General features: G+C 33.3%; 1 protein-coding gene across 7 annotated transcripts in view; it reads right to left on the minus strand.

Annotated features, from left to right (window-relative positions):
• Positions 1–23893, minus strand: part of LOC127071721 (uncharacterized) — a 61509-nt gene that overhangs the window by 16525 nt on the left and 21091 nt on the right. For 5 of the 7 annotated variants that reach the window (XM_051011298.1, XM_051011294.1, XM_051011297.1 and 2 more), the window contains 3 exons: positions 22834–22911; positions 12178–12295; positions 1699–1850 (listed from right to left, as the gene is read on the minus strand). In XM_051011298.1, the coding sequence (XP_050867255.1) occupies positions 1699–1850; positions 12178–12244 (219 nt within the window). In that variant the 5' untranslated portion in view covers positions 12245–12295; positions 22834–22911. Of the gene's footprint in view, positions 1–1698; positions 1851–12177; positions 12296–20498; positions 20605–22833; positions 22912–23893 lie in introns of those variants that run through there. The other 2 variants (XM_051011299.1, XM_051011296.1) reach the window with 2 other exon arrangements.

The following is a 23893-nucleotide window of genomic DNA, read 5'->3' on the forward strand; positions in this document are numbered from 1 at the left end:
TCTCTGTGTCTCTAGATAAGGATAGGAGCTGAAGAACAGGAGGTGTAGTTTAACCGAACTCGAGTTTACTCTTGAGTCTTGTGGCATAGTTTTTCGATGAGAGAACCAGCTTGACACTTGCAACATTAATGCAGAGAAATTACGTCTGGGCGAGGGTGGATAACCTTAGCTGTACTGCTCTACGAAATTCCTTTTTGCTTCTCTCTCTCTCTCTCTCTCTCTCTCTCTCTCTCTCTCTCTCTCACTTACTCGAGCAAGTTCCCTTTCATCTTGCCAAGGCTCGTTGCACGTGATATATCCGCGGAAGGTGCCTTCCAACTCCAACTCTCGCGATTTCTCGACTCTCACTCTTTCTCACGACTGCTAGCCTCTGGCTTGAATACGTCAGTACGCCAGTTCGATTATTTATTTACGACCAAAGGAGAGGGAATGCTAAGCTTTTACTCTGTCTCTCTCTCTCTCTCTTTCTATCTCTCTATCTCTGTTTCTCTCTCTTTCTGTCTTTCTATTTCTCTCTCTTTACATGTGTACGTTCGTGTGCATAGACTCGTGTTACTTCGTTGTGTTATTTTTAATGCGTGTATACGTAGATATACGTTTGAGCCTTAAGTCAGATTTATTATTTAATAGAAAAAGAAAATTTATTGTTCCTTTTTATCCCTGTACAGATATATACGTGCATACATGTATAAATTATAAGTTACTTCAGTTCTGATGATATTTTAAGATCGTGCGAGTTGAGTTTTTTCTCTGTATGCATGTTTGTACGTATGTATAATATACGTAAAATCGAATCAATTTCATCGTATTACTTTTTGTACAATTTTATCTCAATACGAATTAATTAAAATTTGTTGATATTATTTTTGAGATTGATGATGATTGATATTATTATTAAAACAATCACGTATTGTGAAATTTCATTCGATTAAAAATTCAACGTTATTAAATGTTATTTATAATTACGTTAAACAATATTACTTGGCATTTAATATTGAATAATAATCCATCAATTTTTTTGGAGGGGCATTAACAGCCCACGGGATAGGTTTCGCAGGCCTCTCGAGGAGTTTGGACCAGTTAATCAGTTCTGCTTTTCTTCCTCAAGTTTCCGTAACATACAAGTGGCTTTTTACAAGGTTGACTTGTCAGACCAACACTCAACCCCTATTAGTCGCCTTTTACGACAAGCAGGGGATACTGTGGGTATATTCTATCCCCGACCCACAGGGGTTTTGAATAAAATATAATAATAATAATAATAATAATAATAATAATAATAATAATAATAATAATAATAATAACGACGATGATGATGATGATGATGATGATGATGATGATGATGATGATGATAAAGAAACATTTAATTTGAACGACTTATAAGAAATGGATTTCTAATAAAAAATATACTCCGATAAAATTTCACATAGTGATTTACCTACGATAAATAGATTTTATTTGATATAAAATTATTTATTTGACTTGAAATTGATATAAATGAGATTAAATGATTAAAATTTAGCAATATTTTATTAAAGAAAGAAAAAATAGAAAAGAAAAAGAGTATTTTCGCTCTCGACCTTATTTAGTTTGAATAACGTATTAAAATACGTATACAGAGATGGGTCACAAAATTGTACTGAATATATATCTGTTTAAACATGTGGTTATAATATTGATATAATATTATTTACTTACTATTCCGGGATCGGTGAATTTGCAGGGAAGTACAGCACTACCACCGTTTTGTGCAAGGATGTCCGTTACGAATTCTCCACGTCTGATAACATCTCTCGTATCATCCTCGTCACTTTTTTCGCTCTGCAGAGAGCTCGTTGTATTTATTGCATCTAAAAAAAAAAAAAAAAATAATAAATAAATAAAATAAAATAAAATAAGAAAATAAAAAAGAATGCACATGTAATCCGATATTTAAAAATTGTCATAGCAAGCGTAAATTTTTTAATTAATAAATTTTGTGGCTACCACTTATTTATTTTTTTTTTTTTTTTTTTTTTTAATAAATCTCTCATCGATCAAATCGTTGTGCATTAATCGATATTAAGATTAATCAATTGAGATTAATCTTAAATCGTATTGTTAAGTGTATGTGTGTATTTGTACGATCTCTCGACACAGAATTAAATAAAGTTTCAAAAACATTTTTTAAATCCGTGAGAGTACAAACGATCTCAAAATTCTCCTATCCTAAAACAATTTATTCACTTTGCTATGATTATCTATTTTATGAACGTCTTCATATTCAAATATAATATAAACGTATTAGATTTAGCATCGAACGAGTATGTTCTCGTTCAAAATAAAGGATAAGTGCACAGCGGATTAATAATTAAATCCAGATTAAAATGAGTACGATTATTTCAAGGTATTTTTAAAGGCAACTTTATAAACCGGATTATCTGTTTTACAAAATTATTCGAACGAGCGAACGAATAATCACGAAATATGATTAGTCGTCATCTACGTATCTTACAATTAAAGTATGAAAACAGATTTTTCTGAAAATTTCGTTCGCCTCAATGAAAATCTTTTCTCAATTCGACGGACATTATTTGTTTAGTTTATGGTAATTGCTATTTAACAAAATTGGCTACTTTATGTAAATTCACAAGCAACTTGCGAGACTTTCTGACATCGTTGAAATAAAAAAAAAAAAAAAAAAAACCTAAAAAAAATAGAAAAAATACATGTAAACTCGTTTGAAGCTGTTTCTCTCGAACGTCGTCGGAGGACAAAACGTGGAATGAAATGGTTTGTTAGAGAGGGAGAGAGAGAGAGAGAGAGAGAGAGAGAGAGAGAGAGAGAGAGAGAGAGAGAGAGAGAGAGAAAGAGAGGAAGAGAGACGTAGTAGCTCGCTGCTAAAACTTTAGTCCTGCGGTATATTGGCAAAGTTCGTCGGCTTGTTGTTTGGGTCGAAAACTTTTCGAGTTTGGATTTATTTGCTTTGTCTTGCAGTATTCGATGTTCTACGAGGCTTCTCAACCACTTTCGAATCATTACCTTGTTTACAGCATACATATGTATATACGGCTTAAAATCCGTGCCACGGATTTGTGTATCGACTTTTGTGATTTTCTCTTTTTTTTTGTTCCCTTTTTGTATCGTTTTTTTTTTGCGAAAAATTCGTCCCAATATCTATCGGCGAACTTCGTTCGAGATTTGAGATGTTATTCGAAAGATTTAGGTCGAACGATATATGCAGAAACGTTAGACGATTTAATGGATCTACTGTAAAGGTGTTTTGCCTTTTGGGATTTGCTATTCCAAAGTCGTCGATCATCAACGTGAGCCCATTAATTATGTCTCGAGTTTCTTCGAAACTTCAGGGAGTTTCTCGGTGTAATTGAGAGTTTATACTAGGCTAAAGAGATATAACGACGCCCTAGACGCAAAGCAGTTATACATGTGAATATAATATAATAATTATATATATATTATATATATATAATATATGTATGTATACATGTATGTATTCGTATACGAATCAAGTACGTGGATGTATACTTTATCAAGTATGCATGCATTTTATTTCAATTAATTCATTGAAAATACTGTATTAACTCTATGTAATCATATATGTATGCACGATGAAAATATTCCTCATTAAGTATATGTTTTATTTCAATTAATTCATTACAAATATCATAATAATTCTAAGTATCTATGTATGTATGTATATATGTATGTATGTATGAATGATTGATGTAACCTTCGTCAAATATGTATTTTATTTCAATGAATTCATTGAATCAGTTACATTGTCACCGTCAGGAAAAATCTAACTAGGAAAAGACTTTCTTTTTATCTATACCTTTTCGTCTCTCTTTCTCTCACTTTCTGTATGTGTGTCTATTGGCCGGAAGAAAGTATAGATGGTTAGCTTTCCCTTTTGATATTTTATGCAAACGAATGATACGAAAGAATCCTTTTATGTTATTACTGTTCTCTTTGAAAGACCTTTTTATCGTGGATATCGAAAATGGAATCACTAAATCGTCCTTCCTTTGATAGAAGATCGCTGAGATTTGGATGATTCGAGGAAAAAGAATAATGCGAAGAAAGGAAAGAAAGAAAGAAGAAACAAGTACGAATCATTCAGAAATTGACACACATCTGTCAATAATAAACAAATTGTAAAATTGTAACATTGATTCGATTGAAAGTAAAAAAAAAAGAAAGAAAAAAAATAGAAAAAAAATTATAATAAGATTTTCCGAATAGAACGAAGATTTATTTGATGGACGACGTTCGTAATAATTAAAACATCGGTAATTACTTAAATTTATTCGTTTAATCATGCAAAGAAGTAGAGACGTCAGCTAGGTCTGGCAAGGATGCTTTGCCAGAATTTCAGATTTGGTCCTTTTCGTTGCGGTACCTTTTGGTAACTCGTTTCTGTAAACCACCATGTCTGATGGTAACGCTACGGATCTGCTTTGCTTGAAGAGACTCCTTAAATTGCATTAGCTATTAAAGCGAGTACCTTAAAATTCTAGTTCTCTTAACATCACCACTCTATATCTTTCTCTTTCTCTCTCTCTCTCTCTCCTTCTGTCTCTGTCTCTATCTCTCTTTGCATCGTAGCTATGCCTAACTTGTTGAGGCCATATTCTCTCTCTCTCTTTCTCTCTATCTGTCTATCTGTCATTCTCTCTCTTACATTGGTTAATTCGAATCCCTCTAGTCAGAGAAACGTTATCTCTCGATGCCGTTGGTAGAACGAGAGGAGAGAGAGAAGAGAATTAACTCGGACTACCAACAGACTGTACGCGCTATTTGGCTAAGACCCTTTCGAGACCTTTTCGAGACCCTAAGATAGAATCTTTCGTGAATTTACTCTTAATTAAATCTTTTATAAACCACGTCTTCAAATCTTTTACGTATATACATCATTTTTTTCTCTCTCTCTCTCTCTCTCTTTTTTTTTCATTTTATTCCCTTCAAAAATTTATTGATATATATAATATAATACAACGGAGAACGAGACAAAAAATGTTCATTTATATATTTACAGAGATTTTAATTAATATATTTAGTTCAAGAGATATGTACATTTCTCTCTCTCTTTTTTTTTTTTTTTAATTTAAGAAGATCCTTCTCCCTACATTTAAAAAAATTTTAATTAATAAATTTATTTTAAGAAATATATATAAATATTTTCTTTTTTTAGGGGGTTATTCAAAGATCTCTTATGCTGGTATGTTTAAATATCAAAATTTTGTATTCTATTGTCGAATTAAATTTATTAATGAAATAAGTATGTATATATATTTTTCTTAATATTTAAAGAAATCGAAATAAAAGAAAATATATAATCTCTTGTTTTATTCCTTTAAATCTTTTATCTTACTATCTCTGTATTTATACAATGAAATTCTTCAGAGGAAACGTGCTCTAGCTTCTCTTATTCGTAGCTTCGTACGGTCTATCTCGATCTCGAAGTCGATTAGAATGAAATTGGAAGCGAACAAGTCTCCAGATGCTTCCATCGCGGAAACTTTGCTCGCGTTTGGACGGTACCATTACCGTGGAAACGAGTGTCGCGAATCACCTTAATTATCTCTTAACTCATTCTATGGGGGTATACTGTGCCCGATTAAGGAAAACGAGTGTCTCTTGAGCGTCTGTTTTAACCGCTCGTAAACCAACACAACATACTTACGAATATTTCTTTGGTAACGTTCAAAATTAATTTTGTGTTAAAATATTTCAAACGTAATAACGATTACTTTCAATATCATAAAAGAAACGATAAAAGAAAAATTTCTTTGGAAATTATTATTATCTTTTTAATCTATCTAAGCTCGTATTTAATAACGAGTATACAAATTCTTTTTTTTTCTACTGCTCGAAGATTTACTTTCAAAAATTATTTTTATGCTTTATCCTTTCACTATTTCTTTTATCGATAGAAAATTAAAAAATTGTTACGTCTATTAATATTTCCTTCTGTTCCTACGTAGTAAAACCTGTGTTAACGATTACGAAAATTATTTCGCAAAGATAATAACGGGATGAAATTATTTCGCCAAGGATTAAATCCCGATAATGAGTTGAAATTATTTCCCAAGGACTAAACCGATAATAACTAGTCGAAATTATTTCGCAAAGGATTAAACCGATATAACGAGTCGAAATAATTTCACGTATGGATTACAATCGTCGAACTTGATTTTGCCTTTTGTATATATATCTTTACCTCGATTATCTCGTCGAACGAAATGATCAATGATATGAATAAGATGATTGAAATCATCAAGAAATCATGGAGACATATTTACAAAGTAAAAAAAAAAAATTTCCTCTAGACTAAGCTCAAAGGTATTCATGTTAAAACGAACACGATCGATGGGTGAAAGGGCTTTGACTAAAGGGATAAAGCTTTCGCGAGGTAACCTTATAAATATATATATATATATATATATATATATATATATATATATATATATGTCTGTACAGACGAGAAAGCTTTGACTCACTGTGTTTGTATTAAATCAATGATATATATGTTAAGATATATGTATATCGCCTATGTAGATAGTAATGTGAATATATATACATATACATGCATACATATATATATACATAAATGCATACATACACATATACATATGTATATATAAGCAATAATCGTATATCGTAGCATTCCCGTTCTCACATACCAAATTCATCGAATCGACGGAGTGGTTCGTTTGGCGGCTCGTTTGAAAGCCCGAACGATATCGGATCGGTTCGGACCTGTTGGTTCGTTTGGTGATCCGTCGAACCGTTGTCCGAAATTATCGTTTACCTGTCACTACCTAATCGTGCTTTGCTCTCACATTCCGAATGCTTTAATGTCAATTCGCAGTACATTTGTGGCTTCACTATGTGGCAGAAACTTCCTACATTATTACCGTCGCACTAATAACATTTTCTTCCTGTTAAATTTATAATCTATTCGTTACACCCATATATATGTATATATACATTCTCTTTTTTTTATTTTATCTTTCTTTTTTCTTAAATATATCCACATAACAAAAAATAAAGATAATACGAAATGTTATACTGAAAGATAAAAAAAAAGGAGGGGGAGGTGGGTAACGCAAATAAAAATGTAAGAAAAAATTATTGGAACAAATGTAAAGTAATATCGTATTGATAAATACAACAGACAAAATAATAATAATAATAATAATAATAATAATAATAATAATATTATTATTATTATTATTATTATAACAATAATAATAATAATTACGAATAAATAGAGAAGAAAACAAGAGAAAAAAAATATGGGCGTATATATATATATGTACATATTTGTTTTATTGTTAAACGTTAGATATCTACTACGATATTCTTTCATTACATTCGTTTTTCCGCTTTCCAATATTTTTTCTCTACGAATATACGTCGTCCATCGATTCAAGTGTATACGTGTGACGATAGTAATCAGCGCGATGGAAGCTCGTCGGAAAGAACGAACGAAAGGATTTATGAAATTGCACGGATGCGTGCATTTCACGATGGAAGGTGAGAGAGACAGACAGACAGAGAGAGAAAGAGAGAGACAGAGAGAAAGAGAGACAGAGAGATATAATCCGTATCGAACTCTTTCCTCGTATAAGTTATCGCGCGGTCCAATGCTCAATGTCGATATACGATAATGGTGGTATTGCTGGATGTAGGAAAAAAATGTTGAAAGCTTCTTTGATAAAGTATTATCTAATTACGTTAAAAAATAGATAGACAATTACACGTCGCAGATAGAAGAGATTAATTAAAATGTGGTTCGATTATTATCGCGTTATTCTTCTTTTCTTATTGCACAGAAAATTTCTTCTCTCGATTAGACGATATGAGCGAAGGTGAGAAGAATGAACTAACAAGAAAAAGAGAATAAATCAATAAAAGGAAATTAAAAAAAGAGAACGAGAGGAAAGAGTGAAAAAAGGATCAAACCGACAAAGAGAGAACAACGAGCAATGGTTTCTAGTTAGTTCTTAGTTTTTGTAGATAGAGAAACGAAGCTATGTAACAGGGTGGGCTGAAAGTTTGTAGATGGGTCAAAAGTTCCTAGGCACGTAGTTCTACGATTTGAAAGGAAAAAGAAAAAAAAAAGAAAAAAAGAAAGAAAAGAAAAAGAGAGAGAAACAATGGAGTCTTTAAGAGAAAAAAGAGTAATTTCGAGTGATTTGTTTGCCGTCGAAAAACGATTTGGGTCCATTTCGTAATTGGCAACTAAATCGTAATATGGACAATATGCTGCTAGGAAGAGAACTATGGTATACTATAGTAGTAGTAGTATGGTAGCCTAGATCCTCCTAGGATATACACGAGTGCACACGTCTGACAATGAGGTACCGAGGTACTGAGGTAAGAGGGAAGAGGAGTATATAGGAGATTCGCTCGCAATGGTTCTTCGAAGTAGTCAATAACGATGCAAACGAGCTCTCGTCGTTGCGTCGTCGTGGCCTCTTAGAGAGGAGTAGAAACTGCTGCTGCGCATATACTCTCTCTTTCTCTCTCTCTCTCTCTCCGTTTCTGTCTTTGTCTCTGTCGCAGTCTGTCTCTCTCTTTCTCAATCCGTCTTTTTCTCTCTCTCTCTCTCTCTTATGTGTTTTCCTTCCTAATAAGAACCTGCGGAGTATAGCTACGAGAGAGCTCGCACTCTCTTCACTTGACAGACATTTTGGATCGTTGAATTCAACAATTTATGATTTACTTCGACCCTTGTCAAACTTTCACTACCCTAATGAAAATCTTTTTTCCTGTTTTTTCTTTTTCTTTTTTTTTTCTTTTCTTTTCTTTTCTTTATCCGTACGACATTTTGTACTCGCAAGAGAAACTTGATTATTTGTAATCGATCCTTGATTAACGATTAATTCCAACGATTATGACGAATGATTTCATAGATTGTAATGAATAATTCATTGTGATCGTAAACGAGATTATGATCAACGATTAGTAAGTTTTTTCTATACTTTTATTTCATTAATATTTAATTATTCGATATTAATTATTCCAAGAGAATTTCAAGAAAATAAGAAAAGAAGAAAAGAATTAATAATAGGATGTTCTTATTGTTACATACGATTGGTGATAACAATGTTTTGCGAAGTAATTGGTCAGCAAGTAGTTTAAGAACGACTGGATGAAGATAAGATAATGTTAATAGTGTTGTGTACAAGGGTAAGCTTATTGTCTACACGGAGGATAGTAACAGTTAGTAGTAGTAATTTTAACCGGAAAGGAGGAATATTTACCTTTACGGTTAGATACGTAATACAACTATATATATAGAATGGTGCAATGATGGTGGTTCTTAATGAGAATAGAGAACATTTTTGGTACAGAGATTGTAAGAGTAGTAAGAGTGAGAAAACGATAGAAAACTATTTTACTGTAATGCTTGGACCGAGGAAAAAGTTTCGAGTGAATTTCTTTTATACCTGACGTCACAAAAGAGAACAAGAGAGAAAGAGAGAGAGAGAGAAGTTAAAAAAGAAAAATCTTGTTAGAGATCGTTACGATGAAATCTAACACGATGTATCATATACGAACGCGTTAGTACACCATGTACTTTGTTAAAGTTTAAAAGACTAGGATTTATCCCATAGGATTAATCGAAATCAAATCATTTCCTTGGTTTAACCGTAATAAGAACAATAGAAAGGATGTCGATATTGGTTTTGATTTTCGATGCAATCTCTCTCTTTCTCTATCTCTCTAATTCCTATCTTTTATCTCCTATCTCCGGCCGATATGGTTTCTCTTTTGGTCCACGACCTAACACGTCTTTTCTTCTCTCGAGTAGACATTGCAAAAATAAAAAAAGAGGAGAAGAAGAAGAAGAAGCAAGATCGCAGAGAAAGAAGATCTCTAGCGAAAAAGAAAACGATTCGAGCTGTAGTAAAGGGAGAAAGAGAGAAACTCAGGTAGAAAGGATTGGGTGGCAAAGGAGGAAGTCGTCCGTTTCCTCTTTTACGTTCAAAGATCTCTCAATTCTTCTTACCTTCAATGAAATTTATTCAAGTAGAAACAACCGGTATTTCAATCGCGTGAGCTCACGCGCGCACCCTCTCATCCTTCTCCTCCTCTTCCTATTTCCGTCCACGATGCATTTCTCCGATGAATAAAATAGTAGAAAGAGAGAAAAATATCTAAAGGTGACAACGATTTAAATTGAGGTACGAAAAGAAAAGAAAAAAAAATCCATTAAACGCGAAGACTTATCGAGGGGGAAAAATATCTTCAAGACGACAAATCCTTTACAACTTTTTATTCCGCGTTACTAACGTTTTTATGAGAATTTTGTATCTCTTTTTTATCTTTCCTTTTGTTCTTCTTACGGTTTTTTATTGTGTTCTTTTTGTTTTTTTCGTTTTTACATAACGATCTCCTTTCTCTCTCTTTTTCTTTCTATGTGCTTGTAAAAATGATCGAGAAATTAAAAAAAGAAAGAAGAAAGAAAAAAAGAAATATTAATTCTCGTTATTACGAACGTTCATTTTTGAAGTTGATACTCAATATTCATGGTCGAATTCGATTTCTCGATATTATTCTTAGGTCAGATTGGATACCATGGGAGAGCGTTTGCTTTAAAGGACGTTCGTTAGAGCGGATCGAGAAGAGTCCATAGAGTCGAGAGATACGACTAGTCGTTCGATCCTTTACTACAAAGAGAAAAAGACAGGTAGAGAGGTAGAGAGGGAGAGAGAGAGAGAGAGAGAGAGAGAGAGAGAGAGAGAGAGAGAGAGAGAGAAGGATGGAACCGAACGAACGAGTAATTAAAAGCAGCGACCCTAATCATTTTCGCGAGGCCATTGCTTCGCTCGTCGTCTATCTTTGGTCGCTCTACGGAGTGATGGGGAATCTCTGATAGACCAAAAGAGAAGAAAAGAAAAAAGATAGAAGAGGATAGACACACAGAGAAAGAGAGAGAGAGAGAGAAAGAGAGAGGAAAGGTCGAATGAATCGAGAAAGACAGAAAGAGAGAGAAAGAGAGAGAGGAGAAACATTTCGAAAGTGGCTATATCAGAGAGAAAGGCTAGAAAAGGGTAGTAAAGGGTAGAAAATGCTAGAAAGTAAAGTAAAGGAGGAAACAGAGAGTTATCGTCCTGTTCTGGCTACAATCGCGGCTTCATCGTGAATACGAATGAGCTCTTGGTCGATCAGGCTCTAGGCCACTAATTGAGAAAGTTCTACGCCGTGGTCGATGTTTCCTCTGGAAGGAGATAGTCGAGCACTCCTACCCCTAGTTCGCCTAGGGGATGCTTGCTTCGGTTCTACTTCCAAGAGCAACGTTCTACATCCTTCTCTCTCTCTCTCTCTCTTTATGTCTCTCTCTCTCTTTATGTCTCTCTCTCTCTCGCTCTCTCTCTTTCTCATGTGATTAATCTTTTTTTTTTCTTTTCTTTTCTTTTCTTTGTTGAAGGAACTAACCTTCGAAGAAAATCGATTCTTCTTCTTATTTTATTCGATATAGTAATAGAATTCTTTTTTCTTTTTTCCCTCTTTTTTGTTCTTGTTCTTGTTATAATACAGGGCAATCCAAAAGTTTTTACTACGGTCTCAGGAAACAAGATAAAAAAAGAAAAGGAAATAAAAAAGAAAATGAATCATCTTGAAAAGTCTCGAATCGAGAGCAATCGATTTTGAAAATCATCTTACAAACTTTCGGACACCTTCTCTGTAAGTATTTATACGTCGTATATGTCACGTCGAAATAAAATGAAACTGTCATGGGTAATACAGGTCACGTTCGACGATATGTTCGTAATTTTTTTTTTCCTTTTTTCATAATCAACGATGATAAAATATTTGTATTTTAGAAGGAAATAGCAATACTTTTTTATTTTTATTTTTATTGTAATGCAAAGTGGGACAAAAGTTTTTATAACGATCTCGATAAAAAAAAAAAAGACAAAAAAAGAAAAAAGCGCAAACATTTAATCGTATTTTTAAAATTATTTACTGAATGTGTATATATATATATATTTATGTATATAAATATATATCGGATAAAACGATATCATTACATAGTCGACGTTTTCGTAAAAGTTTTCCTAATAAAAATGATGAATGCTATTTTTTTTTCTAATCTCTTATACAATAATATAAAGTTAATTATTTGAATAATTTAATAATATAATAATAACATCTACTTACTCGTCGAATAGATCAGATTGAAAGAAATCGTTACGATTAGTACGGGTAAACACGCTTTCGTCAACATCTTCTTCAACTTTCCATAATCAATCACGATATTTATGTGTGAAACTTAATCCTGTAACATAAAAATAAACATTTTCATTTATAACATACGTTTTCTAGATGCATATTAAATTGAAGATGACGAAGAATGGAGGGGAGAGGGGTACATGGAGAAATAAATCAAGTTAGTATATATATATCATCGATATGATGAATCGATTCTAGAAAATCAACCACGTCCTTCGTAAAACGTCATTATTCGATTTGTACGGTCAATCAGATGAAAATCTTCATAATTTATTCTATAAAACATTTACCCTTCGGAATGATGTTTGAAATTCTTGTTTGCACACCACACGGTCACGAGAATAACGTTCGTTTGGGTACGTTGAATCATTCATGAGATCGATATATCGTAACGCTAAGGTTTCATCGTTCGATTATTTGTGTGTATGTATACTTCGATCTCTTTAACCTATTAACTAGAATTTTATTCGATTATTCCATTAATTTCTTCCTTTATTGCAATTTGAGGATTTTCCGTCGAAAAAACGATATCTGATAACGAAGAAAAATTTTTTTCTATATTACTGGTATTATAATTCTTATTATTTATTTGTTTTGTTTTTCGTTTCTCTAATGAGTTATGTTCCTCGCGAGATTTATAATCTTTCTCGAAGGATATTCGAAGGGTTAATTTTATGGTGAAAGGGAGAGATTTCAATCGGTTCGTTATGAAATTCTCCTCGTGAACAATAGAATTCCAGGCAGATCGTATTACCAAGTATTATGCCGTGTATACGTATGTATATAACATTCTTCTTTATTATCCTAATTCTGCGGAGTCCGCATAACTAAACGGATGTAGTTACATACTGCTCGTCCTATCGAGTAATTGCTAATGCAAATTGTCTCGCATTAGCGACGATTTGTCGCAGAACGTACGGAGCGTATAATCATCGTCTCGTTATGTCCCCCGGTGTTCGTATTGTTGTTATTTCTCTCTCTCTCTCTCTGTCTCTCTTACCCTCTCTTTCTCTTTCCTCTTTCTCCGTCTCTCCCACTCTCTCTCTACAGCAAAAGTATACCGTTTACAAAGTTCGTACAATAGTCTCCTCTTTCTCAATTATTTTACTATTTAAAATCGATTTATTCTCGTCCGATTAGTTTCTTAATGTTAATTAAAAATTATGACAATTTTAGAAATATACATTTTCTTCGTTAAACGTTATATTATTGATTTAATTAAATTTTCAATCGAGCAAAAAATAATTTGAGGGAAAATTTCAACGTCGAAGATCTATGATTACTTAAACATATATAGAGACGTATGATCGATACAAATAAAATAGTTAAGAAATTTTTCCAGAGAGAAAAAGAAAGACAGACGAATATTTTGTCCTCATTAATTCGAAAATACAGTTTATCGTGTTAATAGCTTTCGACTTCGATTAAACTTTGATTTTTCTTAAACGATTTGTTGAACTCGATCTAATGCGACTACGCTTTCGCTATACGTGTTCACCGAAGGAAGATGGATCGTCGTAGATAAAAGAGGAACAGAGAGGAAAGAGGACAAACGATAAGCCGAGGGAAATGCATAGTCGAAATATTAGGTCGAAGGATTTGCTTACGTTCGACAGGAAAGCTTTCCAATGATTTTTATACCCTTGGATTATCTATCAAGTCATTATAATTATTCTTATTTTATATTACTCTTAAAGTTTATTTCTTTTCAAGATATCTTACATTTCGTTTCGACGAGTACAATAAAAATACTTTTCAATGCTCTTTGTAAATTGCTTGTTATATTAATTACGATTTTACAATAGAAAAATCAGAAAACTTCTTTTTATATAATTCATTCTCATTTAATTGGTACGAATAAAATTATATTTGTGCATATACATAATTTCACCGTAGTTTTTATTTTTATTTCTTTCTTTTTTTTTTTTTGGTATTTGAATTATATCATTAAGTCATAAAATTAGTATTGAATTCGTTCAATTTTTTTTCTCTGATTTATTTTATTCGCTAAAAAAAAAAAAGGAAAAGAAACAACAAAAAAATAAAAAATCTTTTCGGCAAATCTCTCGAATTAAATTATTCATGTCGTCGGAAAACAAGGGGGAGAGAGAAAGAAAGAGAGAGAGAGAGGAAGAGAGAGAGAGAAAGGGAGAGAAAAACTTTGCCAATATACACAAATTCTCCAAATTTTCCAACGGAGTAGACATGGCGGGTATATATGTTTCGTACACATCCGCAAAGATACGGATCTTATCCGTGACGGATCGTAAATCGTGCCTGCGGCGAGTCGCGAATATTCATGCGACGTCACACCACGCGTTGTGCGATTTGCATTCATCTAGTACATCCCCTCTAGTACATCCGAACACCCCCAACCACCCACCTACCCGTTCCTTCGATGTTCGCTCGCGAATTATTAAAGGTGAACCCACTTTTACCTCATCCTCTTCTCTCTTTCTCGATTTCTCTCTTTTTCTGTTATTTCGGATCGATAAGCGATGCTTTCCTTCTCTTTCTTTCTTTCTTTTTTATTCTTTTTTTTTTATTTCATTCTTCTCACCCCCACCACATTCCCACGTTTACACACACACATCCCACCCCTCGGAAAAAACTTCTACGACGACGAGAAGTTGATAAAGGAATTTATAACGGAGAGAGGGAGGAAGAGAGAGATAAAAAAAAAGAAAAAAGAATGAAGTAAATAAATAAATAATTAATAAAAGAAAAAAGAGAAGAAAGAAGGAAAATAATTTTATCGCTCGCGAGAATATCTATTTTTAATTCACTTTTTTTCAATGAAATAGATTTTGTTGTTGTCGTCGTTATTGTTTTTGTTCTTTTCTGCCATTTTCTCTCTATCCGTCTATCTTTCTTTATTTCTCGTACTTATACACCTGATCACTGACTTTGCCAAATAATTTAAGCTTTTGAAAATAGTCCTTTGTTGTCTCTTTCTCTTTTTCTCATTACTATTCAAAGACATATCGTCTGTTTTTTTCGCATTCGCCTATCTTTCTCTTTTCTTTTTTTTTTCTTTTTAGTTTTCCTCTTTTTTTTTCTCGGATTAAACGTAATATTCTTGGACGATGTATTAACGTGGATAAAGTTCATAGGAGGGACCCACAATTTCCCCATTGTCATCTTCTTAATCTTTTTTCTCGTATCTCCTTTGGATTATGAAAGGTCTATTCAAACCACGGAATACGATAATAGGTTCGTTTCTTCTTTATTTCTTTTTTTTTTATATAGTGATTAAAGATCGCGACGATACGCGCTGATCAATGATGAACGTATTCATTTTCTTCCCCAAAAAGATTTCGATCAGATTCTAATTAAGTCTCTCGCATTATAAAAAGAATATATATATAAACCGTAATAAGGTAGGTATCGTGGATTTCTTTTTTTCCTATCGAAAAAAATGATAAAGTGTACTCAAAAAAAAAAAGGAAAATCATAAAAAATTTTGACAGATCTTGTTAGAGTGGTACAGCATCGTTGTAAAACGATATCACGGATTATTTGTCCTGTAGATTCGAATTTCAATTAAGCCGATGAATTGCTCACTGTTGCGTTCCCAAGAGAGAGAAAGAGAGAGAGAGAGAACGTATCTAATTTGTTCTCTCCGTCGAAAAATCTAAATTTTCGTTCGATCGAACTGTCCCCTTTCTTCTCTCTCTCTCTCTCTCCCTATTTCTCGATAAATATTTCTCTACTCTTTTACGTTTATACATTCGAAACTGTCTCGAGTATTTATCATCTAACTATATAGTCGCGAAATTTATGTTAGCGTTTATCAGAAATATAGGTAAGTACCTCTTACCTATCTATTTATCCCAATCGATGTAATATTTATATGATACACATCTACATCGATACAAACGCACATAAGGTCAAAGAGGATTGCAATTGACAGACAATATTAATAATTTCTCACAATTTTTTTTACAGATATATGTGTATATATATATATATATGGTTGGCAATACAACTTCAACAGTTCGAGTTGCCGATTTACAATCGTGCTTGCAAATCGTTTCGAGTACGAATATTCATGTCGGTGGGAAAGGATTAACATTGATTTGCGGCTAGGTAAATGTGTGTGAGTGTGTTTACGCGCGCGTATATACGTGTGTCTGTGTGTGTAGGAACGGTAGATTGGTGAATGGTTACGGAAGGATGCTGGGTGGATGGAGACGGGAGAGAAGGGTTGGATTCTATGTGTGTGTAGCTGTATGTATATGTTTGGGTGGATACGTTGGATGACCGAGGCGTAAATTGCAACGAATTAATCTCGGTTCAAGGGAGCATCGAATCGTTTGAATTATATCTCCTTCCTTTCGTCGTTTCATATTTTATATTTATACGAAGATGATCATATTCAATGTATATATTTATATGTGCGTACATGTATGTGTGTGAGAAAGAGAGAGGAAGAGAGAAGAAAAAATAAGGATAATTTCATTTCTCATTAATTATATAGTCCTCTTGCACATACGAGTCCCTCGAATTTTTTTTCTTTCGTCTTTTAATAATCATAAATTTATTTTTTATTCGGAAATTTTTTTATTTTTTTTTTCCTTCTAAAAATCGGATTCACTAATCCTCATCTCCAAGAAAGAACCGTGATAATCTCGAGTATTATGAAGAGATGATAATCTTTTTGCTTCACTACGTTGATTATGAAAATACTCGTGAAAGTTTTTGTAAAACGTCAAAGGTACGTATCATAAAATGGTTGGTCTTCTTAAACTTTCGACCCTCTCTTCTGTTTTAATAAATTTGTCTTAATAAATCTTCTTTCTCTTTTTTTTTTGGAATGATTTATAATGATTTGTTAAAATAATTCGCATTAGTATTCCATTATATCTTCTCCGTGATTAGTTAATAATTATTATTTAACATGAAACTGATTAATACGTCGAATAGGTTTTTGTAACTCTAGATTTATAATAATCAGTGAAAATCATGGGTACAGTTTCTGGTATTAATTAATAATAATGATAACAGTAACAATTTGAAAGGAACTGTCTGATATCAACATCGAATAGAATTTTATAACATTATTAAAAACCCTTACAGGAGAAAAGTCGTTCTAACGTGAAATTTTCTTTCATTATCGGATAACAAAAGAAAAGAGAAAAAAAAAGAAAAAAAAAGGGGGAAAAAAGAAGAATTTAGATATATTCTCCTCAGACAATTTCATAGATACGCGTAATAAAAAATTCCAGTTTAAATGAATACAGAGTAAGGCGTTAAACTAAAATGAGAATTATTTCGAGTGTGAGTGAATATGAGTTTTACGAGTAGATTCTACATATACACGATAATTTTTCGTTAAAAATGGGAATGGAAATTCGGTCATTGTAAAAAAAATGAAAAAAAGGAAAGAAACTCCTTCCCAGAAAAAAAAGAAAAAAAGAAAAAAAGAAAAAAAGAAAAATTGAAATAAAATAAAATAAAATAAAATAAAAGGAACATCAGCGAGCAAGAATAAAAGAGAGAGAGAAAGAGAGAGAGAGAGAGAGAGAGAGAGAGAGAGAGAGAGAGAGAGAGAATGAGAGGACGTGATTTAATGTCGAGTCTTGTGAAATTATCGATCTTCGTGCGCGTCGATATATTAACGGTAATACGTTCTTGCCGCCTCTGATACTGTGAGCGCCATTGTTACGGGGGCACTATAATATCTTACGTAGAGCGGGTATCGTTCCGTCACCGTACTCGGCTCGGTAACATATGGAGAGATTTTTCTTCGTTCGAAGGAAAAAGGGAACGGAGTATAAGAAGGGATAGTAGTAGCAGATATTCAAGATGACACGTAGCTACGATATAAGGGCTGATACTAAACCCTCTTTCCTAACAAACTAACATTTAATTTAATATCGATCGATAAGAGGAGAAGAGCATTAGAGATTATTCTTTTTGCTTTTTCTTTAAATATCGATTTACTTAGACCGTATGACTATAATTGAATAAAAATGTTATTAAAATTGTTAATTAATAATTCCATATTAAGCAAACATTATTTATATAAAATAATTGCAATGAGATATCAAATGATGGATTAAAACCTATATACGATCTAATTTTTTTTCTTCCACACATAAAAAAGAAAAATAATATCAAATGAATATTATAATATTGCTTATGCTTAAACTATTCGTTATCCTTAGATCACTCTTCTAGAATTCTATGATTCATCCAATCAGCAAGTTTCTTTCTCTAGCTTTCGACGGACGATTGTAATAGTGTCTTTGATAATGCAAAAAAGAAAGAAAAGAAAGAAACAAAAAAAAGAAATAAGAGAAGATCTACTAATAGCTCGTTTATTTTTCTATTAGTTTTTCCTTTTTTTAACAGTATTTTTTACTTTCTTTTCTTTATGTAATAGTGACGTCAAAAATATGCGGTTAAGTCATCGTTGTTGTCATCGTGGGAAAAAGAGGATAGAGAGACAGAATATGAGAGTGAGAGAGAGGAGAGACAGAGAAGGAGAGACAGAGAAGGAGAGAGAGAAGCCCCAGTAGAAAACGTCTTCCTGTGATAGGGAAGCCACACGCGGGAATACTTGAATTATGTATATCACGGCATCGCGAACGAACGGTCGCCTTGACGATGTAATGAGCTGTCGATGTCAGCCGACGGACGACGCCGACGACGACGACGTCGACGACGACGACGACGTCAACGGAACAGGACAGCAAGCCGTCGCCCCCGGGGGTGGATTTATTGGGGACGTCATAATGAAAGAGGATGCTTGTTCACGCCCTACGATCCCTTGACATCTCTCTCCCTCCATCTCTGTCTCTCTCTCTCTCTCATTTTCTGTATCTCTCTATCTCTCTCGTTTCTCTCTTTTCTATTTCCGTTTTCTCTTTTTTTCTTTTCTATGTCTCTCTCTTTCGCTCTCTCCTTTTTTTTCTCTCTTTTTGTCTATCTACGTCTATCTATATCTCTATCTCAATCTTTTTTCTTTCTCTTTTTCTTTGTCCTCCTCCTGCTCTGTTTAGATCTCAACTAAGATTTTTAGACCTTTCTATTTTAGTTCGATTCAGTTTCAATGCTTGAGTATGTACGTCGTTAACTTAATACGAAAGAAAAGGTTAGATATTTGATATGTGTATATTATATGTTGTACTATTTTAATATTGTATTATATATATGTATATGTAATGTAATATATAAACAAATAAATAAATAAATAGAAACAATTTTTTTCTCGCTTGATAGAAAAAGATCATGTCCTTCTAAGAATTTAATTTAATTACGTTCGAATCGGTTTTAGTTATTTATTTATTTTCATTTTTTTTTTTTTTTTCTTTGGAAGGTCAAGTACGTGCTGCAGTATCAACGAAGTTTGAAGAAAGTTTGAAAGGTATTTCAAGATTTGATCGGTCTTATCAAGCACGAAACGACGTGAAGCTACGAGAAAAGAAAAAGAAAAAAATAAGAAATAAAAAAAAAAGAAAAAAAGCAGAAGGGAAAACTTTTAGTATCCGAAGCACGATGCCTTCCTTTACGATCGCCCTTTTCTTCTGAAATAAGCAACTGACGGGAGTTGATATATACATGTATATGTATGTACGAGCATTGGCTCGTATGTCACAGAAAAGAAATATAGTGAATTCCTTAGGGAACTAACCGAGGGCTGTCTTAAGGGAAATATATCCGCTTTTCTTTTTTTATCTTCTTTCTTCCCTTTCTCTGTCCCTCTCTCTTTCTTTCTTATTCTATCTCCCTCGAACAAGCTAATTTAACGAATAAGTAGTCGTAAAAAATTCAATCAATTTTGACTCCAAATAAAAACTATCGAAATTATACATTTCCTTTTCCCTTCGAAATTGTATATGAAAAAGAGGGAAATATTTTCCAATGTTATAAAATGAATAAAAGTAACAATTTTGTTTGTATATAGGTCGTACGATTATTTAGTCGCAGGAAAAAGAATTATCGTCGTATAAAAACAGAGAAAAGAATTTTTCTTTTTTATACGAAAGTCGATATACGTATGTATGTATGTATGTATGTATGTAAGTAGGTACGTGTATCGCGAACACGTCTTTTCACCCTTTTTCATTTCCTTTTTATTTATTTTCTCTCTCTCTCTTTCTCTACTTCATATTTTCCCTCAAGGTCCATCGTAGACAACAGGCACGCAAGAAGCACCATGAAGTGGCACATTGACTTTGACTCTCCTTCTCGCTCTCTCTCTCTCTTTCTCTTTCTCTCCAATATTTACCTTTTATTCGTACCTTTTCGATATGGCGATGAGTATTGAAGCTGCTTCGTAGTTGGTATTGCAAGTAGAAGCTGCTCTCTCCCTTCCTCTCATCCATAAATACAATGGAAGGAATTCTATGTTGGTCCTTCAAACGAGTAAAGGACGTTAGAGATCGAGTGGACCCTTTTACTCCCTTTACCTGCTTCTTCTATGCTTGCAGTTATTACGATGTTAATTAGAAGAATATCTATTGTCCAGGTTAATCCTATTTCCCTATGACCCTTTACATACCTTCTCCCTCTCACTCTCTCTCTCTCTCTCTCTTTTACTTCTTGTTCTCTCACCTACATGCATACAATTCTACCTGCATACATACATGCATACATATGGATATGGATATATGCACGAGTTTGTCTCTTACAGCGCATATAAACGATATTGCCAGACAGAGTGAACGCCGTTAGGGCTCGGAGTCCTCGAGGGACTACCAACCAAATCGTATGCTACTCTCTCTCTCTCTCTCTCTTCCTCTCCCTCTTTTCCCTTCCTCTCTCTATATGTAGAGATACTACGTCAAATGAAGTAATTGCAGTCTAGCTAGTATAGTATGGTTAAGCAAGGGTAAACATTAGTTGATGTTCCCGCATAGACAATGGAAACGGAGGAACTGAATTGGTAGATGGACCAATGCCGACCTGAGCTGTATCGTTGCGTAGTCGAACAACGGATTAACGATTTGCTTCTATTATGTCGCGCGTCAATTAGTCTCTCTCTCTCTCTCTCTCTCTCTCTCTCTCTCTCTCTCTCTCTCTCTCTCTCTCCGCTGTCAATTCAGTTTACCTTTCGACACTTCTCCTCTACTCATTGTTAACAATTAATTATCCTCTGTAAATTGCCTTTCTCTTATCCTATCTATATCTCCATCATTATTATTTCTATTTTAATATCACATAGATAAGAATTCGAACGATATCGTTTCGATTTAAAAATTTCGTTTCGTTAATAATAATTTTAATTACTTATTTATAATTCAATCAATTAGGAAGTTTCTCTATCTTGCCCGAATCCTATCGGTTTGTCTACTGTATTTATTTTTCTTTCTTTCCTTTTTTTTCTGTCTATCGATTTTTATAGCGAACCTACTTTAGTCGGTCGTGGTACGTCGAGAAAGATTTACTTGAGCGAATGACTTTAGTCGCTCGTGGTATGTAAGAAAGATTTTGTAGGTGAACGACCTTAGTCGGTCGTGGTATGCGAGAAAGATTTTGTATCTAAGAGAGATTTCATGGTATGCGAAGAAGGTTTATGTGGCGAGCGACTATAGTCGTTTATGACAGCTAAAGGATTAATATCGTTATATACGTGATTTAAATTTTCACAAATTTTCCACTTAGTTTCACAATTCGGTTCAATTATTAGCGATACGTCGTATATCATTCTTTCGATATAAATTACGTAGAGAGAACGAAATGAAACGTGTTAATTCGACCGTATTTCTTCTAATAATTTTCTGATAAATATAAAAAAAAGATTTTACACATGGTAGACCTGAACGACTTTCCGATTTTGTTATTTGGTCAACAACACGTTTCCAACGAACGTGTTCGTTCCTCCCCAGTCATTTCGATTTGTTCGCTTTAATGATCGTCTAACGTTCCGGTTCGATGCAACAAAAATTGCGATCTACTACAATTTTTATCTGTATTGGATAATCACGTGGATATGTTGTACGTATGTATATACGTTTATATATACGTATATTCGTATCGGTCGTATCTCATTTGGAACGAACTCTGCCATTTTCTAGTACGAGAAGAAAAATAGAATTCACGGTAAATTGCGAGTGTCGTGACGTCATATCGTTTTCTTCTTCTTCTTCTTCTTCTTCTCTTTCTCCCTCTCTTTTTCTCTTACCCTCTTTTTGTTTTTTCGGTGAGATCCAATTTGAAATAATCGTGAAATTCGATTAGTTCGTGCGAAAGAAATTAATGATCGGTTGAAGTTCTACTCGAATATATACGTATTGATATATGTTCGTAGTGATTGAGATGTAATTGCAGATCGAAAAAGAAAGAAATAAGAAAAAGAATAATTACGACATTTTTCTAAATACTATACACTTTTAAAAATATCGATTTAAAGATATTGATGGAATACTTATTTATACGAAAATCTTTGTCTGCGGTGTCTATTTATCAGCGTGTAATAAATTTATCGTTATAATATTAATTCATATTATCGAATCAATCAAAGTCAAAATATAAATTACTATGATATAATATACGAAATCTAAAATCCATTAAATCGGAATAGGATTTGCAAATCTAATATTAAATGTATGAGGTAATCGAGGAAGGAAGACTAACCTGTGTGATGTCTACGCTCGTACTGAGTTCGACATTGGTTCAAGGATATTGTAAGACCTAGAGACGATCGACAATGACCTACAAAAACAAAATAAACGTGTTATTTCATGCTTACTCATTCATTTGTATATATACATACTTTATTTATTTCGAAGCGATTGTAAACATTGTGACTATTGACTTGATTCTTGGTAAAAGGAGAAAAACGCTATTTATCATAGCAAAGAAACAATAAGAAATATTATTATAACTAATAATAATTTCTTACTTATAATTACTATATTTATTTATTATAATTTTTCATTCAATTTTACGATAAAAAATAAAAAAGAAAAATAGCTTCAACTCGATACATTATTTTAATCGTTGTAATTTCTACAATAAAAAAAAGAAAAAAGAAAGAGAATTAAAATACATGAAATCGGTAGATACAAAAAATTCTAACGATTTAATTCTTCCTTTTTTTTCTAACGGAAAAATTCTTTTATTTCGTGTAATGTTCGTGTAAAGTCAATAGATCAATTTAAACGATTGCGGTCGCTTTCGCACGTTTGAAAAAACGCATCGTTTCCGTATCCATCTATGGGTTGTTGTGGCGTGAGACTTTTATATCGGTCGAAAAGAAACTTTCTTATTCGCGTTGCCAAAGTTTTATCACTCGAAGCTACTCCTCCTCCTCCTCCTCCTCCTCCTCCTCCTCCTCCTCCTCCTCCTCCTCCTCCTCCTCCTGCTCCTCCTTCACCTCCTCCACTCCCTCTTCCTTCTCGTTCTTCTATTTCTTTTTCAAAGCTTCTTTCTCGAGTAATCGGAAGAAGAGAACGAGAGAGAAAGAAAGACAGAGAGACAGAGAGAGAAAGAAGGAGAGTGCGAAAGTGCGAGAGAAAGCGAAAAAGAAAAGAAGTCGAACGCGATTGGAAAGGAAAGGTACTCGTCGGCGAGAGAAAGATAGAAAAAGTAGAAAAGAGGAAACGAAAGAGTGAGAAAACTCGTCGACTTTCAAATTGCCGGAAATGTTGGTCGACATCGTCGAATCGTCGCCCATTTCTTTGTCGTTGTTGTC

Source organism: Vespula vulgaris, chromosome 23, assembly GCF_905475345.1.
Source record: "Vespula vulgaris chromosome 23, iyVesVulg1.1, whole genome shotgun sequence".
NCBI lineage: Eukaryota > Metazoa > Arthropoda > Insecta > Hymenoptera > Vespidae > Vespula > Vespula vulgaris.